Source organism: Salvelinus sp. IW2-2015, unplaced genomic scaffold (genome assembly GCF_002910315.2).
Source record: "Salvelinus sp. IW2-2015 unplaced genomic scaffold, ASM291031v2 Un_scaffold4298, whole genome shotgun sequence".
Taxonomy (NCBI): domain Eukaryota; kingdom Metazoa; phylum Chordata; class Actinopteri; order Salmoniformes; family Salmonidae; genus Salvelinus; species Salvelinus sp. IW2-2015.
The window spans coordinates 23,604-40,308 of NW_019945569.1; the positions used below are offsets into that span (position 1 = coordinate 23,604).

The window sequence follows — 16,705 nt, forward strand, 5'->3', positions numbered from 1 at the left end:
TTTGTACTGTTTCCTCCAGCATCTTCACTAGGTCCTTTGCTGTTGTTCGTGGATTGATTTGCACTTTTCGCACCAAAGTACGCTCATCTCTAGGAGACAGAACGCGTCTCCTTCCTGAGCGGTATGACGGCTGCGTGGTCCCATGGTGTTTATACTTGTGTACTATTGTTTGTCCAGATGAACGTGGTACCTTCAGGAGTTTGGAAATTGCTCCCAAGGATGAACCAGACTTGTGGAGGTCCACAATTGGCTGTCTTGGCTGATTTCTATTGATTTTCCCATGATGTAAAGCAAAGAGGCACTGAGTTTGAAGGTAGGCCTTGAAATACATCCACAGGTACACCTCAATTGACTCAAATGATGTCACTTAGCCTATCAGAAGCTTCTAAAGCCAGACATCATTTTCTGGAATTTTCCAAGCTGTTTAAAGGCACAGCAACTTAGTGTACGTAAACTTCTGACCCACTGGAATTGTGATACGGTGAATTATAAGTGAAATATCTGTCTGTAAACAATTGTTGGGAAAATGACTTGTGTCATCTGCACAAAGTAGATGTCCTAACCGACTTGCTATAGTTTGTTAACAAGAAATTTGTGGAGTGGTTGAAAAATGAGTTTTAATGACTCCAACCTAAGTGTAGTAAACTTCTGACTTCAACTGTATATTTTCCGTAGCTGTCTATATACCTCCACAGACCGATGCTGGCACTAAGACCGCACTCAATGAGCTGTATTCCGCCATAAGCAAACAGGAAACAATCCCCCAGAGGTGTATCTATATCCACAGTAAAACGAGTCATATATCGACATAACCTGAAAGGCCGCTCAGCAAGGAAGAAGCCACTACTCCAAAACCGCCATAAAAAAGCCAGACTATGGTTTGCAACTGGCGGCCATCTCCTTCGGTGCCATTATCTATGTGAGCGGCTCTCCTCTAGTAAAAATTGCTGGATGGAAACCTGGTTGGCTAAAGGGAGCGGCTCTCAGTGAGAGCCATTCATTTGGCTATTGGTAGGCCTAGGCTTTTTGGCTATTATCTGCAGATCAATGATGAAAACATTGGACGAATGTGGCCTCCTGATGTGTTTCAAGCATTGTTGTGGACGTAGAACTTTCCATTTGGTTGTTTTTCTGTTGAAGAGTGATTTTGAGAGTATGTGAGATGAGAGTATGTGAGCGGAGTTGAGCAATCAGAAATCCCGCTCATATCTCGCTGGCGCGTCCTTTCCAACTTCTCCGCTAAAAACCGCTCCTTGCTCACAGGATAAAAAACTGCAGCTCCAAATTCCCTCCATTCATTAAAATCACTATTTAACCAACACCAATTATTGTGACTACCTGGACCTACCAGTTGCTCTTGAAGTATTGAAACCAAACCCTATGATTTGAATGAAAAGTATTTTAATAACCAACATGAAAAGGTGACTGTGAAGAAGCTCTTATTTGAAATAGGTTACATGTCATATTAAACAGCATATTAACACTAAATAGGTCAGGAGCCAGACAGGCAGACTAATGTATTATTCAGGCTGTATTATTTCAATGATTTCAAGGCTATATTCTTCAAAGGAATACATGATGAAGCATTTGCGAGTGCGACGCAACAGACTGGTAGGGACATAAAGCCCTCAGCATTTAAACATGTTGTTGTATTAAATCATTATTGTCTATACATTGCACATATAGGCTGTGACTTACTGAGAATAAAATACAAATGAAACTAAAATGCCTTGTTTGGCTCAGTCTACAGTTCATTTTTAGAAACAGGAGTTTGGCCAGAGACTGGCTTCAGGTTCATGCGATGGTACCTGGAGAGCAGACCAGTACAGGAAAATACCCTCTTGGCGTTTGCAGAGCCACTGGGGATGCTCAACACCCTTCAGGTCACTCTTGCCAGGCTGGGCAGAGATGCAGAGTTGTTTTCACATTTTTCTATGGGTAGGCCGAAAGGTTTTTAGGCAAAATAACCGTATCAAAACGAAAAGCTCCTTGAAAGAGGTTATATGTCAGGCCTACTGGGCCAAAATATATTGTATAGATAATAGAACTTTTAAGAGATCTGGTTTCTTTGTTTCTAAATACTTTGCTACAATGGCACACTTAGTTTTCTGTTCGCATATGTACATAGTAAGTACCACATCATGAATCTTTTCAGACTCCATAATGATTCTTTAGTTGTGGACATGACATCACCACACTCCCTCTCTTGGTCATCTTCCTCTTTTCTAAGTCACCCTCATTTAGAACCTGTGTGTTTAATCAGTTTCTTTATGAAAATATTTAGTCAACTCCATGACAGTAGTTAAAGCAAGGGGCTATAGCAACACACAAGAAGGCTACAAATGCATGCTGGGCTAAGCATGCCCTGAGCTCACTGTGCATTTCGGATGGAATCAAGCCATCAGGATGTACCAGAGGCATCAGAATGTACCAGAGGCTTTAGAATGTACCAGAGGCTTTAGAATGTACCAGAGGCGTTAGAATGTACCAGAGGCATCAGAATGTACCAGAGGCTTTAGAATGGTTACTAAGGAGCATGCGAAGCAAAATGTACAGGCCCGGCGTTTAGAAAGTAACGAGGCATCAGAATGTAACGCAGAAGGCTTTAGAGATGTACAGAAGGGCTTTAGAAATGTAACCCAGAGGCTTAGAATATAACAGAGCATGATTCAGAGGCCTTTAGAATGTACCAGAGGTTAACTGTTACCTAGAGGCATTGAAGGTACTGAGAGGCTTTAGAAGTACCAGAGCATTGAATGTACCAGAGCTGTTAGATGTACAGAGGCATTAGAAAGGTAGCAGAGCATTGTGAATGTATCCAGAGCTTTTAGCATGACCAGAGGCATTGAATGTACCAGAGGATTTAGAATGTCTAGGGCTTAGATATGAAGGTGCATGTACCAGAGCTTTAGAATGTACCGAAGGCTTTGGAATGTACCAGAGGCTTTAGAATGTACCGAAGAGGCTTTAGGAATGTAGCCAGGGCTTTAAGAATGTACCAGAAGCTTGGAATGTACCAGAGGCTTCGTAGAATGTACCAAGGAGGCCTTTTAGAATGTACCAGAGGCTTTAGAATGTACCAGAGGCTTTGGAATGGTACGCCAGGAGCTTTAGAATGTACCAGAGGGCTTTAGAATGTACCAGAGGCTGTAGAGATGTCGAGACGTTGGAATGTACCAGAGGCATTGGAATGTACCAGAGGCTTTAGAAGTAGCCGAGAGCTTTAGAGAATGTACCCAGAGGCATTGGAATGTACGAGAGGCTTTAGAATGTACAGAGGGCTTAGAATGTACCAGAGGCATCAGAATGTACCAGAGGCTTTAGAATGTACCAGAGGCATCAGAATGTACCAGAGGCTGTGTACCAAGTGTAGGCCAGAGGCAATTGGGAATGGATACCAGAGGCTTAGAATGTAAACAGACGAGGCTTTAGAATGTACCAGAGGCTATCCACCAGGAATGTACAGAGGCTTTAGTATGTACAGAGGCTATGCAGAATGTACAGAGGCTTTAGAATGTACCAGAGGCATCAGGAATGTACCAGAGAGCATACAAGAGAGATGTACCAGAGGCATCAAAATGTACGAGAAGATGCAGAATGTACCAGAGGCTTTAGAATGTACCAGAGGCATTGAGAATGTACCAGAGATGGCAATGGTAGCAGTCTACAGAGGCTGCTTAGAATGTACCAGAGGCTTTAGAATGGATGTACCAGAGGCATAGAATGTACAGAGGCTTTAGAATGTACCAGAGGCTTATAGGAATGTACAGAGGCTTGACTATGTACAGAGGTTTAGAATGTACCAGAGGCATTGGATGTATAGAGGCTTTAGAATACCTGAGGCTGTTAGAATGGTACCAGAGGCTTTAGAAAATGTAATGCAGAGGCTTTAGAATGTACCAAGGGCTTAGAATGTACCAGAGGGCATGATTCCAGAGGCATGAATGTACAGAGGCTTTAGAATGTACCAGAGGCTTTAAGAATGTACCAGAGGCTTTAGAATGTACAAGGCATAGAATGTACTCAGAGGCTTTAGAATGTGACCAGAGGCATTAGAAAGTACCAGAGGTTATCAGAATTACAGAGGCTTTAGAATGTACCAGAGGCTTAGAATGTACCAGAGGCTTTGAATGTACCAAGAGGCTTTAGAATAAGTACCAGAGGCTTGGAATGTACCAGAGCTGACAATGTACCAGAGGCAATTAACAGTACAAGGGCTTAGAATTGTACCAGAGGTTTGAGATGTACCAGAGGCTTTAGAATGTACCAGAGGCTTTAGAATGTACCAGAGGCTTTAGAAGTTACCAGAGGCATTGGAATGTACAGAGGCTTTAGAATGTACAAGAGGCTTAGAATGTACCAGAGCATTGGAATGTCCAGAGGCTTTAGAATGTACAGAGGCTTAGAAATGTACCAGGCTTAGAAGACCAGAGGCATGGAATGTACCAAGGCTTTAGAATGTACCAGAGGCTTTAGAATGTACCAGAGGCTTTGAAATGTACCAGAGGCTTTAGAATGTACCAAGAGGCTTTAGAATGTACCAGAGGCTTAGAATGTACCAGAGGCTTTAGAATTACCAGAGGCTAGAATGTACCAGAGGCTTTAGGAAATGTACCAGAGGCTTTAGAATGTACCAGAGGCCTTAGAATGTTACGCAAGAGGCCTTTAGAATGTACCAGAGGCGATTGATAGTACCAAGGCATTGAAATGTACAGAGCTATAGATGTACAGCCAGACGTTATGAATGTACAGAGGCTAGAGTCGAGGAGGCATCAGAATGTACCGAGAGGAATTAGAATGTAAGCAAGCAATTAGATTACCGAGAGGATCAATGTACCAGAGGCTTAGAGATGAGCTTTAGAATGTACCAGAGGCGTTTAGAGATGACCAGAGGTTAGAGCACTTATAGAATGTACCGAGAGGCTTTAGAATGTACCCAGAGGGCTTTAGAATGTACCAGAGGTACTTTTGAGAATGTACCAGAGGCTTAGAATGTACCAGAGGCAACTAAAATAGGCCCCAACCCAGGGACACGTGGCTGGCTACTCCGTGTACTTGTGGAAAAACACTTTCGGCACGTGACAATACGTTAATTGATTTGTTCCCAGGGCCCTGGACAACAGTATGCAGCTAGAGAACCGAATGCCTCTGGAGACAGCCCATGTACTCGTGTTCTGGTAAGAACGTACAGGTCACTATAGGGAAACAGAATCGCCCTGGGAGACGCCCATGTAACTGCTGGAGAGTACAGGTCACTAAGAAACAGAATGCCTCTGGAGACAGCCCATGTACACTCTGTGTTCTGGTAGAGAAACTACCAGGTCACTATAGGAAACAGAATGCCCTCTGGGAGACAGCCCATGTAACTCTGTGTGTCTGGTAGAGAACAACCAGGTCACTATAGGAAACAGAATGCCCTCTGGAGACGCCCATGTAATCTGTGTCTGGTAGAGAAACATACAGGTCACTATAGGAAACAGATGCCTCTGGGAGACAGCCCATGTAACTCTGTGTTCTGGTAGAGAAACGTACCAGGTCACTATAGGGAAACAGAATGCCCTCTGGGAGACAGCCCATGTAACTCTGTGTTCTGTAGAGAAACGTACCAGGTCACTATAGGAACAGAATGCCTCTGGGAGAACAGCCATGTAACTCTGTGTTCTGGTAGAGAAACGTACCAGGTCACTATAGGAAACAGAATGCCCTCTGGGAGACAGCCATGTAACTCTGTGTTCTGGTAGAGAAACGTACCAGGTCACTATAGGAAACAGATGCCCTCTGGAGACAGCCCATGTAACTCTGTGTTCTGGTAGAGAAACATACCAGGTCACTATAGGAACAGAATGCCTCTGGGAGACAGCCACTGTAACTCTGTGTTCTGGTAGAGAAACATACCAGGTCACTATAGGAAACAGAATGCCCTCTGGGAGACACGCATGTAACCCTGTGTTCTGGTAGAGAAACATACGAGGTCACTATAGGAAACACGAATGCCCTCTGGGAGACAGCCCATGTAACCCTGTGTTTCTGGTAGCGAAACATACCAGGTCACTATAGGAAACAGAATGCCCTCTGGAGACAGCCCTGTAACTCTGTGTTCTGATAGAGAAACATACAGTACAGCTAAGGAAACAGAATGCCCTGGGAGACAGCCCATGTAACCCTGTGTCTCTGGTAGAGAAAATACCAGGTCACTATAGGAAACAGATGCCCTCTGGAGACAGCCATGTAACTCCCTGTGTTCTGGTAGAGAAACGACACAGGTCACTATAGGAAACGAAATGCCCTCTGGGAGACAGCCCATGTAACTCCATGTGTCTGGTAGAGAGAACATACCAGGTCACTATAGGACAGAATGCCCTCTGGGAGACAGCCCATGTAACTCTGTGTTCTGGTAGAGAACACTACAGGTCACTATAGAGAAACAAGAATCCCTCTGGGAGAGACAGCCCATGTAACCCTGTGTTCTGGTAGAGAAACATACCAGGTCATATAGGAAACAGAATGCCCGCTGGGAGACAGCCCATGTAACTCTGTGTCTGTAGAGAAACTACCAGTCACTATAGGAAACAGAATGCCCTCTGGGAGACAGCCCATGTAACCCTGTGTTCTGGTAGAGAAACATACCAGGTCACTATAGGAAACAGAATGCCCTCTGGGAGACAGCCCATGTAACTCTGTGTTTGGTAGAGAACATACCAGGTCACTATAGAAAACAGAATGCCCTCTGGGAGACAGCCCATGTAACTCTGTGTTCTGGTAGAGAACACTACAGGTCACTATAGGAAACAGAATGCCCTCTGGGAGACAGCCCATGTAACTCTGTGTTTCTGGTAGAGAAACGTACCAGGTCACTATAAGGAACAGAATGCCCTCTGGGAGACAGCCATGTAACTCTGTGTTCTGGTAGAGAAACGTACCAGGTCATACAACTTCATACTGCTGATGAGGCTCTGTAGAGTGATGGTGCCGTACTGAGGATGGAGGAACAGGATGCCCTCTGTGAAGAAGCTCATCTTACCTGAAACACACAGACACAGGGGGTTAAAGGGACATCATTAACTACAGACTAACTCATTAACTAATTCAATAACTGACACACTGACGCTGGCTGGGTGCTGACTGGGGTGCTGGCGTGGCTGGCTGACTGACTGGCCTGGCTGACTGGCTGGCTGACTGGCTGGCTGACTGGCTGGCTGACTGGCTGGGTGGCTGGCTGGGTGGCCTGACTGGGGCTGGCTGACTGACCTGGTGGCTGACTGGCTGGCTGGCTGGGGTGGACTGGACTGGACTGATTGGACTGGCTGGCTGACTGGTGGGCTGACTGGTGGCTGACTGGCTGGCTGATTGACTGGCTGGCTGACTGCGGGGTGGGCGACTGGGCTGGCTGACTGGGGGCTGGCTGATTGACTGGCTGGCTGACTGGGTGGCTGACTGGGTGGCGCTGTCTGGCTGGGCTGGCTGATTGACTGGCTGGCTGATGACTGGCTGCTTGATTGACTGGCTGGCTGGCTGACTGGGTGGCTTGATCTGGCTGCTGACTGCGTGGCTGGCGGTGGGTGTGGCTGCTGGCTGATGACTGGTGGGCTGTGGCTGCTGGCTGGCGCTGATTGACTGGCTTTGGTGGATGGACCTGGGTGGGTGACTGGCGTTGTGGGCTGGGCTGACGACTGCTGGCTGGATTGACTGCAGTGCTTGTGGGGTGGGGTGATAGCTGGGCAGTGGCAGCGCTGGCGTGACATGGCTGGCTCGGCTGGGTGGTGGGTGCTGCAGCTGGCTGCTGGCCCTGGGTCTGTTCGGAGTGGATCACTTTTTAATAGCCATTGTTCCTGTTCCCAAGAAAGCTACGGTAACTGAGCTAAATGATTCCTCACTTCTGTCATCATGAAGTGCTTTGAGAGACTAGTCAAGGATCATATCACYTCCACCCTACCAGCCACCCTAGACCCACTTCAGGTTGCATACCGTCCCAATAGATTCACAGACAATGCAATCGCCATCACACTGCACACTGCCCTAAACCATCTGGACAAGAGGAATACCTATCTAAGAATGCGGTTCATCGACTACAGAAAAGCATTTAACACCATAGTACCCTCCAAACTCATCACCAAGCTCGAGACCCTGGGTCTCGACACCACCTCTGTGCAACTGGGTCCTGGACTTCCTGACGGGCCGCCCCCAGGTGGTGAGGGTAGGTAACAACATCTCCACCCCGCTGATACTCAACACTGGGGCCCCACAAGGGTGTGTGCTCAGCCCCCTCCTGTACTCCCTGTTCACCCATGACTGCGTGGCCATGCACGCCTCCCACTCAATCATCAAGTTTGCAGACAGCACTACAGTAGTAGGCTTGATTACCAACGACGATACGTCCTACAGGGAGGAGGTGAGGGCCCTCGGAGTGTGGTGTCAGGAAAATAACCTCACACTCAACGTCAACAAAACAAAGGAGATGATCGTGGACTTCAGGAAACAGCAGAGGAAGCACCCCCCCATCCACATCAACGGGACAGTAGTGGAGAAGGTGGAAAGTTTTAAGTTCCTCGGTGTACACATCACGGACAAACTGAATTGGTCCACCCACACAGACAGCGTTGTGAAGAAGGCGCAGCAGCGCCTCTTCAACCTCAGGAGGCTGAAGAAATGTGGCTTGTCACCGAAAACACTCACAAACTTTTACAGATGCACAATCGAGAGCATCCTGTCCGGCTGTATCCCCACCTGATACGGCAACTGCTACGCCCACAACCGTAAGGCTCTCCAGAGGGTAGTGAGGTCTGCAGGACGCATCACCGGGGGCAAACTACCTGCCCTCCAGGACACCTACACCACCYGATGTCACAGGAAGGCCATAAAGATCATCAAGGACAACAACCACCCGAGCCACTGCCTGTTCACCCCGCTATCATCCAGAAGGCGAGGTCAGTACAGGTGCATCAAAGCRGGGACCGAGAGACTGAAAAATAGCTTCTATCTCAAGGCCATCAGACTGTTAAACAGCCATCAGTAACATTGAGTGGCTGCTGCCTACATACAGACTTGGAATCATTGGCCACTTTAATAAATGGACTTAATAAATGTATCACTAGTCACTTTAAACTATGCCACTTTATATAATGTTTACATACCCTACATTACTCATCTCATATGTATATACTGTACTCTATACCATCTACTGCATCTTGCCTATGCCGTTCGGCCATCGCTCATCCATATATTTAAATGTACATATTCTTATTCATTCCTTTACACTTGTGTGTATAAGGTAGTTGTTGTGAAATTGTTAGGTTATATCACTTGTTAGATATTACTGCACGGTCGGAACTAGTAGCACAAGCATTTCACTACACTCGCATTAACATCTGCTAACCATGTGTATGTGACCAATACAATTTGATTTGGTCAAGTAGGTGACTATCGCTGGTTACTGCCATTCAAAGTGTGTTGCATTATGGGGATAAAAATGGTCCGACTTGCGACTGCATAAACGTTACAAAAGCCATGTGATCAAAGGTTATGACTGCAAGTTTCTGCAGTTGCTCTTCACCACGTCATCCTGTAGCCCTCACCTGCATTGTGGGAGGATCTATTGTCAACCAATCATTAGAGTGTTTTGGTTTGACCCATGTGAACGTGATTGAGACAGGAACCAACTTTGCCACAGTTTCACGTATACAGTAGATATGTACAAACGAATGTGATATTTGAGGCTCTCTCTCTGTACATTGTACACACAGTACCAGTCAAAAGTTAGKACACACCTACTCATTACAGGGTTTTTCAGAACTATGAAATAACACATATGGAATCATGTAGTAACCAAAAAAAGTGTTAAAAAAAATCTAAATATATTTGATATTCTTCAAAGTAGCTACCCTTTGCCTTGATAACAGCCTTGCACCACCATGTTGCACTGAGCCTTGCTGTTGGAAACCAGTAGCACCGACTTCCGGCTGTCGCAGATGCACCTCCCACAACGTAACTTGTCTAGAGCGGTTGCTTTCGCCTTTCTAATCTAACGAGACCACCAACTGACTGACTGACTGACTGCCTAACTGACCAACTGACTGACTGACTGACTGCCTGGACTGGCCTTGTTCCAGAGCATCAAAAGAAACGCAGGCGACTGACTGATATACAAATCACCTGGGATCATAAATAACTACTCATTATAATTTAGAGATCAGTCAGTCAGTCGAACACGGCCACCGGCTGGACTGACAGACTTGGCGGAACTGGACGAACTAGCTGGCTGGCTGGCTGACTGGCTGACGACAGAGAGAGCACTAAAGTCTGTGTCACCTTCCTCTGGAGTGGAGAGCTGGCTGTTGGAGAACACATGAGCTGTGTCTGCTGTAGTCAAAGAGGTGCCCAGGCAGGTACCGTCCTCCTCCTGGGGATTAAACACACATCAACACACTGACCAGCATTTCTCAATGTAACAACTGAAATATAGAAAACATGAGCTGTTGTTGTCTGACCTTCAGCAGGACCTGGGCCTTCTCAGAATGCTTCACATCAGACTCCACCTAAAGCCATTAGCACACACAGTTAACAAGGGCTGTGATCGAGAGGATCAAATCCACAATGCATTATGGATCAATTGTGACTGACTGATCCACAAATAATAATTAGCAGTTATTTATGATGCAAGGTGATTTGTAGGTCAGTCGGCAGTCGCCTGCAGTCATTTTGAAGCCCTTGAACACGGCCATTTTGTTGAAAGCAGGCGACTTGATCCCTGGATGAACGGAGAGAAAGGAGAGGAGAGAGGCGAGGAGAGAGGAAAGGAGAGAGGAAAGGAGAGAGAAGAGGAGAGAGGAAAGAAGAGGAGAGAGGAGAGAGGGTAGCATACCAGCCAGCAGACATAGCGAGGCAGAGCTGTAGTCAGGATGGTGTAGCAGCTGTCTGAGGAAACACTTCCATCTACAGGACAGACTCAACATTACAGTTAAACAGGACACAGACACACAGTTTAAAATAATAGGGAATAGGCATCGGTCAGGCCTAACAGTATGTGTCCCTCTTACCTTTCTGTTGGATGTTGATGCTGGACACCAGGAAGGACTCAGAGAAGATTACAGAGCCCAGGTCTCCTTTCCCCCACTGGAGGTCTGGGATGTCGTACACTGACATGGACGCCTGGAACACATAACCACCACTATAACGTATAACCCTTAACCCCTGACCCCTGACCCCTAACCCCACTGGAGGTCTGGGATGTCGTACACTGACATGGACGCCTGGAACACATAACCACCACTATAACGTATAACCCTTAACCCCTGACCCCACTGGAGGTCTGGGATGTCGTACACTGACATGGACGCCTGGAACACATAACCACCACTATAACGTATAACCCTTAACCCCTGACCCCTAACCCCACTGGAGGTCTGGGCTGTCATAACCTGACATTGACGCTTGTAATTCATTCCAATTGAATCAATCAAACACAGTGACATGCCTACCGCAAATGTTTTGTAACAATTATCAGGTTGGAAGTATTGACTTACAGTTTTCACCAAGAAGCAGCTCCCTTCATCACTCAGAGGAACAATTCTGAAAAGGAGAACAAGACGGAACATTTAGGAAAACAATGAGTCAATAAAAAGCCCCAGGACAAAATGTATATCACCAATCACTGACAACATTGAGTCATAGTGTGATGAAACACTTTCTTTATAACAATCAGAACCTACCTGCCCTGGTTGTTCACAGCTTGGATGTGGAAAACACTTTTAGATCTGAGAGAGAAAACAACAGGTAGAACCCTTTATACTAGATCAGCTAACGTCGTCATTCAGAGGACACTAATGAAGAACCCTTTATACTAGATCAGCTAACGTCGTCATCAGAGGACACTAATGAAGAACACTTTATACTAGATCAGCTAACACTAATGAAGAACACTTTATACTAGAATCAGCTAACGTCATCATCAGAGGACACTAATGAAGAACCCTTTTATACTAGATCAGCTAACACTAATGAAGAACCCTTATACTAGATCAGCTAACACTAATGAAGAACACTTATACTAGATCAGCTAACGTCATCATTCAGAGGACACTAATGAAGAACCCTTTATACTAGATCAGCTAACACTAATGAAGAACACTTTATACTAGATCAGCTAACACTAATGAAGAACCCTTTATACTAGATCAGCTAACGTCTTCATTCAGACGGCACTAATGAAGAACCCTTTATACTAGATCAGCTAACCATCATTCAAGAACTAATGAAGAACCTTATACTAGATCAGCTAACGTCTCATTCAGAGGACACTAATGAAGAACCCTTTATACTAGATCAGCTAACACTAATGAAGAACACTTTATACTAGATCAGCTAACACTAATGAAGAACACTTTATACTAGATCAGCTAACATCATCATTCATAGGACACTAATGAAGAACACTTTATACTAGATCAGCTAACATCATCATTCAGAGAGACAGTAATGAAGAGCACTTTATACTAGAATCAGCTAACGTCGTCATTCAGAGGACAGTAATGAAGAGCACTTTATACTAGATCAGCTAACGTCTTCATCAGACGACACTAATGAAGAACCCTTTATACTAGATCAGCTAACGTCATCATTCAGAGGACACTAATGAAGAGCACTTTATATAGATCAGCTAACGTCTTCATTCAGACGACACTAATGAAGAACCCTTTATACTAGATCAGCTAACGTCATCATTCAGAGGACACTAATGAAGAACCCTTTATACTAGATCAGCTAACGTCATCATTCAGAGGACACTAATGAAGAACACTTATACTAGATCAGCTAACGTCATCATTCAGAGGACACTAATGAAGAACCCTTTATACTAGATCAGCTAACGTCATCATTCAGAGGACACTAATGAAGAACCCTTTATACTAGATCAGCTAACACTAATGAAGAACACTTTCTACTAGATCAGCTAACACTAATGAAGAACACTTTATACTAGATCAGCTAACGTCATCATTCAGAGGACACTAATGAAGAACACTTTTATACTAGATCACTAATGACATTAAATACCTTATTCCTTCTATTGGAATACAAAGGTAGTATGTTATCTATTGTGACAGTTGGTCTGGTACCTGAGAGCAGTTCTGTACTGAGGCAGGTGGACCGAGTCCAGTGCCAGCTGGAAGGTATGCTCTGCTACGTCCTTGGCCTGGAAATTAACACACGTCTCAGTCAGTAACGAAACACTCGTCCTCATCCAACGCCTACAGTATACCGTGTATAGCTAGTTACAGTAACCGTTGTATAGCTAGTTACAGCATACCGCCTGCCTAGCTAGTTACAGTATACCATGTATAGCTAGTTACAGCATACCGTGCCTAGCTAGTTACAGTATACCGTGCACAGCTAGTTACAGTATAACCGTGTATAAGCTAGTTACAGCATACCGCCGTGCCTAGCTAGTTACAGTATACCATGTATAGCTAGTTACAGCATACCGCCGTGCCTAGCTAGTTACAGTATACCATGTATAGCTAGTTACAGTATACCGTGCACAGCTAGTTACAGCATACCGTGTATAGCTAGTTACAGTATACCGTGCATAGCTAGTTACAGTATACCGTGCATAGCAGTTACAGTATACCGGGCCTAGCTAGTTATAGTATACTGTGCATAGCTAGTTACAGTATACCGTGTATAGCTAGTTATAGTATGCCGTGTATAGCTAGTTACAGTATACCGTGTATAGCTAGTTACGAGTATACGTGTATAGCTAGTTACAGTATACCCCAGCTAGTTACAGCATACCGTGTATAGCTAGTTACAGTATACCCGTGTTATAGCTAGTTACAGTATACCGTGCATAGCTAGTTACAGTTATACCGTGTATAGCTAGTTACAGTATACCGTGTATAGCTAGTTACAGTATGCCGTGTATAGCTAGTTACAGTATACCATGTATAGCTAGTTACAGTATACCGTGTATAGCTAGTTACAGATACTGGGCCTAGCTAGTTACAGCATACGCCGTGTATAGCTAGTTACAGCAAACGTGTATACTAGTACGTATACCTTGTTTAGCTAGTTACAGTATACTGTCTATAGCTAGTTACAGTATAACATTGTAGCTAGTTACAGTATACTGTGCATAGCTAGTTACAGTTATACCGTTTAGCTAGTTACAGTTATAAATTGTAGCTAGTTATGTATAGTGTATAGCTAGTTACAGTATACTGTCTATAGCTAGTTACAGTATAACATTGTAGCTAGTTATGTGTATACGGTGTATAGCTAGTTACAGTATACTGTGTGTAACTAGTTACAGTATACTGTCTATAGCTAGTTACAGTATAACATTGTAGCTAGTTATGGTATACGGGTATAGCTAGTTACAGTATACTGTGTGTATACTAGTTACAGTATACCTCGTTTTAGCTAGTTACAGTATACTGTCTATAGCTAGTTACAGTATAACATTGTAGCTAGTTACAGTATACGTTGTATAGCTAGTTACAGTATACTGTGTGTAACTAGTTACAGTATAACATGTATAGCTAGTTACAGTAATAACATGTATAGCTATTACAGATACTGTGTATAACTATTACTAGTTACTGTGTGGTACTGAGTTACAGTAGTTCCTTGTAGCTATGTTACAGTATAACATGTTATAGCTAGTTACAGTATAACATTGTAGCTAGTTACAGTATACTGTGTATAGCTAGTTACAGTATAACAGTGTAGCTAGTTACAGTATAAAATGTGTAACTAGTTACAGTATACCGTGTATAGCTAGTTACAGTATACCGTGTATAGCTAGTTACAGCATACCGTGTATAGCTAGTTACAGTATACCGTGTATAGCTAGTTACAGTATACCGTGCCTAGCTAGTTACAGTTTACCGTGCATAGTTAGTTACAGATACCGGGCCTAGCTAGTTACAATACACCGCCGTGTATAGCTAGTTACAGTTTACCGTGCATAGCTAGTTACAGTTATACCGTGCATAGCTAATTTACAGTATACCGGGCCTAGCTATTTACAGTCACCGCCGTGTATAGCTAGTTACAGTTTACCGTGCCATAGCTAGTTACAGTATACCGGGCCTAGTAGTTACAGTACACCGCCGGGATATAGCTAGTTACAGTATACTGTGCATAGCTAGTTACAGTTTACCGTGCCTAGCTAGTTACAGCAAACGTGTGTATATCTAGTTAGGCAGCTCAGTTTCAGAGCTTTGAGCCAACAAGCGAAAGTTTGCTGGATGGAATCCCCGAGCTGACAATGTAAAAATGTGTCGTTCTTCCCCTGATCAAGGCAGTTAACCCAGTGTTCCCCGGGCAGTGAAGACCTGGATTATGGCAGCCTCCCCACCTCTCTGATTCAGAGCGGTGAACATGTGTCGTTCTGCCCCTGATCAAGGCAGTTAACCCAGTGTTCCCCGGGCAGTGAAGACCTAGATTATGGCAGCCTCCCCCACCTCTCTGATTCAGAGCGGTGAACATGTGTCGTTCTGCCCCTGATCAAGGCAGTTAACCCAGTGTTCCCCGGGCAGTGAAGACCTAGACTATGGCAGCCTCCCCCACCTCTCTGATTCAGAGCGGTGAACATGTCAGTTGAATGCATTCAGTTGAACCATTGACTAGGTATCCCCCTTTCCCCTTCAGTACACCATGTATAGCTAGTTACAGCAAATGTGTATAGCTAGTTATAGTATACCATTAGTTATAGTATACCATGTATAGCTAGTTACAGCAAATGTGTATAGCTAGTTATAGTATACCATTAGCTATAGTATACCATGTAAAGCTAGTTACAGCAAACGTGCAGCTAGTTACAGCAAACATACAGTTGAAGTTGGAAGTTTACATACACTTAGGTTGGAGTCATTAAAACTCGTTTTTTCAACCACTCCACAAATTTGTTGCTAACAAACTATAGTTTTGGCAAGTCGGTTAGGACATCTACTTTGTGCATGACACAAGTAATTTTTCCAGCAATTGTTTACAGACAGATTATTTCACTTATAATTCACCGTATCACAATTCCAGTGGGTCAGAAGTTTACATACACTAAGTTGACTGTGGCTTTAAACAGCTTGGAAAATTCCAGAAAATTATGTCATGGCTTTAGAAGCTTCTGATAGGTTAATTGACATCATTTGAGTCAATTGGAGGTGTACCTGTGGATGTATTACCACCCAAGAAGAGAGATACATTTCTCCAAAAAGCTACATCTTTGTCCCAAGTGTGCAGTTCCAAAACATAGTCTGGCTTTTTATATGGCAGTTTTGGGAAGCAGTGGCTTCTTCCTTGTCTGAGCGGCTTTCACGTTATTGATATAGGCCTCGTTTTACTGTGGATTATAGATAGATACTTTGTTACCTGTTTCCCCCAGCATCTTCACAAGGTCCTTTGCTGTTGTCTGGGATTGATTTGTACTTTTCTCACCAAGGTACGTTCATCTCTTGGAACAGAACGCTTCTCCGTTCCTGAAGCAGTATGACGGGCTGCGTGGTCCCCATGGTGTTTATACTTGCGTACTATTGTTTGTACAGCATGACGTGGTTCCTTCAGGCGTTTGGAAATTGCTCCCAAAGGATGAACCAGACTTGTGGACGTCTAACACATTTTTTTCTGGAAGGTCTTGGCTGATTTCTTTTGAACTTTTCCCATGTATGTCCAAGCAAAGAGGCCACTGAGTTTGAAGGTAGGCTTGAAATAG

At 44.4% G+C, this 16,705-nt stretch overlaps 1 protein-coding gene across 1 annotated transcript in view; it reads right to left on the reverse strand.

Annotated features, from left to right (window-relative positions):
• dnaaf9 (dynein axonemal assembly factor 9) overlaps positions 1–16,705 on the reverse strand; it is a gene marked incomplete at its 3' end in the record, with an annotated part of 37,889 nt that overhangs the window by 15,491 nt on the left and 5,693 nt on the right. The window contains exons 4-11 of the mRNA XM_070441577.1: positions 13,113–13,189; positions 11,706–11,750; positions 11,520–11,565; positions 11,034–11,145; positions 10,859–10,929; positions 10,485–10,532; positions 10,306–10,396; positions 6,921–7,021 (exon numbers count right to left, since the gene is read on the reverse strand). Coding sequence (XP_070297678.1) covers positions 6,921–7,021; positions 10,306–10,396; positions 10,485–10,532; positions 10,859–10,929; positions 11,034–11,145; positions 11,520–11,565; positions 11,706–11,750; positions 13,113–13,189 — 591 coding nt within the window. The remainder of the gene's footprint in view (positions 1–6,920; positions 7,022–10,305; positions 10,397–10,484; positions 10,533–10,858; positions 10,930–11,033; positions 11,146–11,519; positions 11,566–11,705; positions 11,751–13,112; positions 13,190–16,705) is intronic.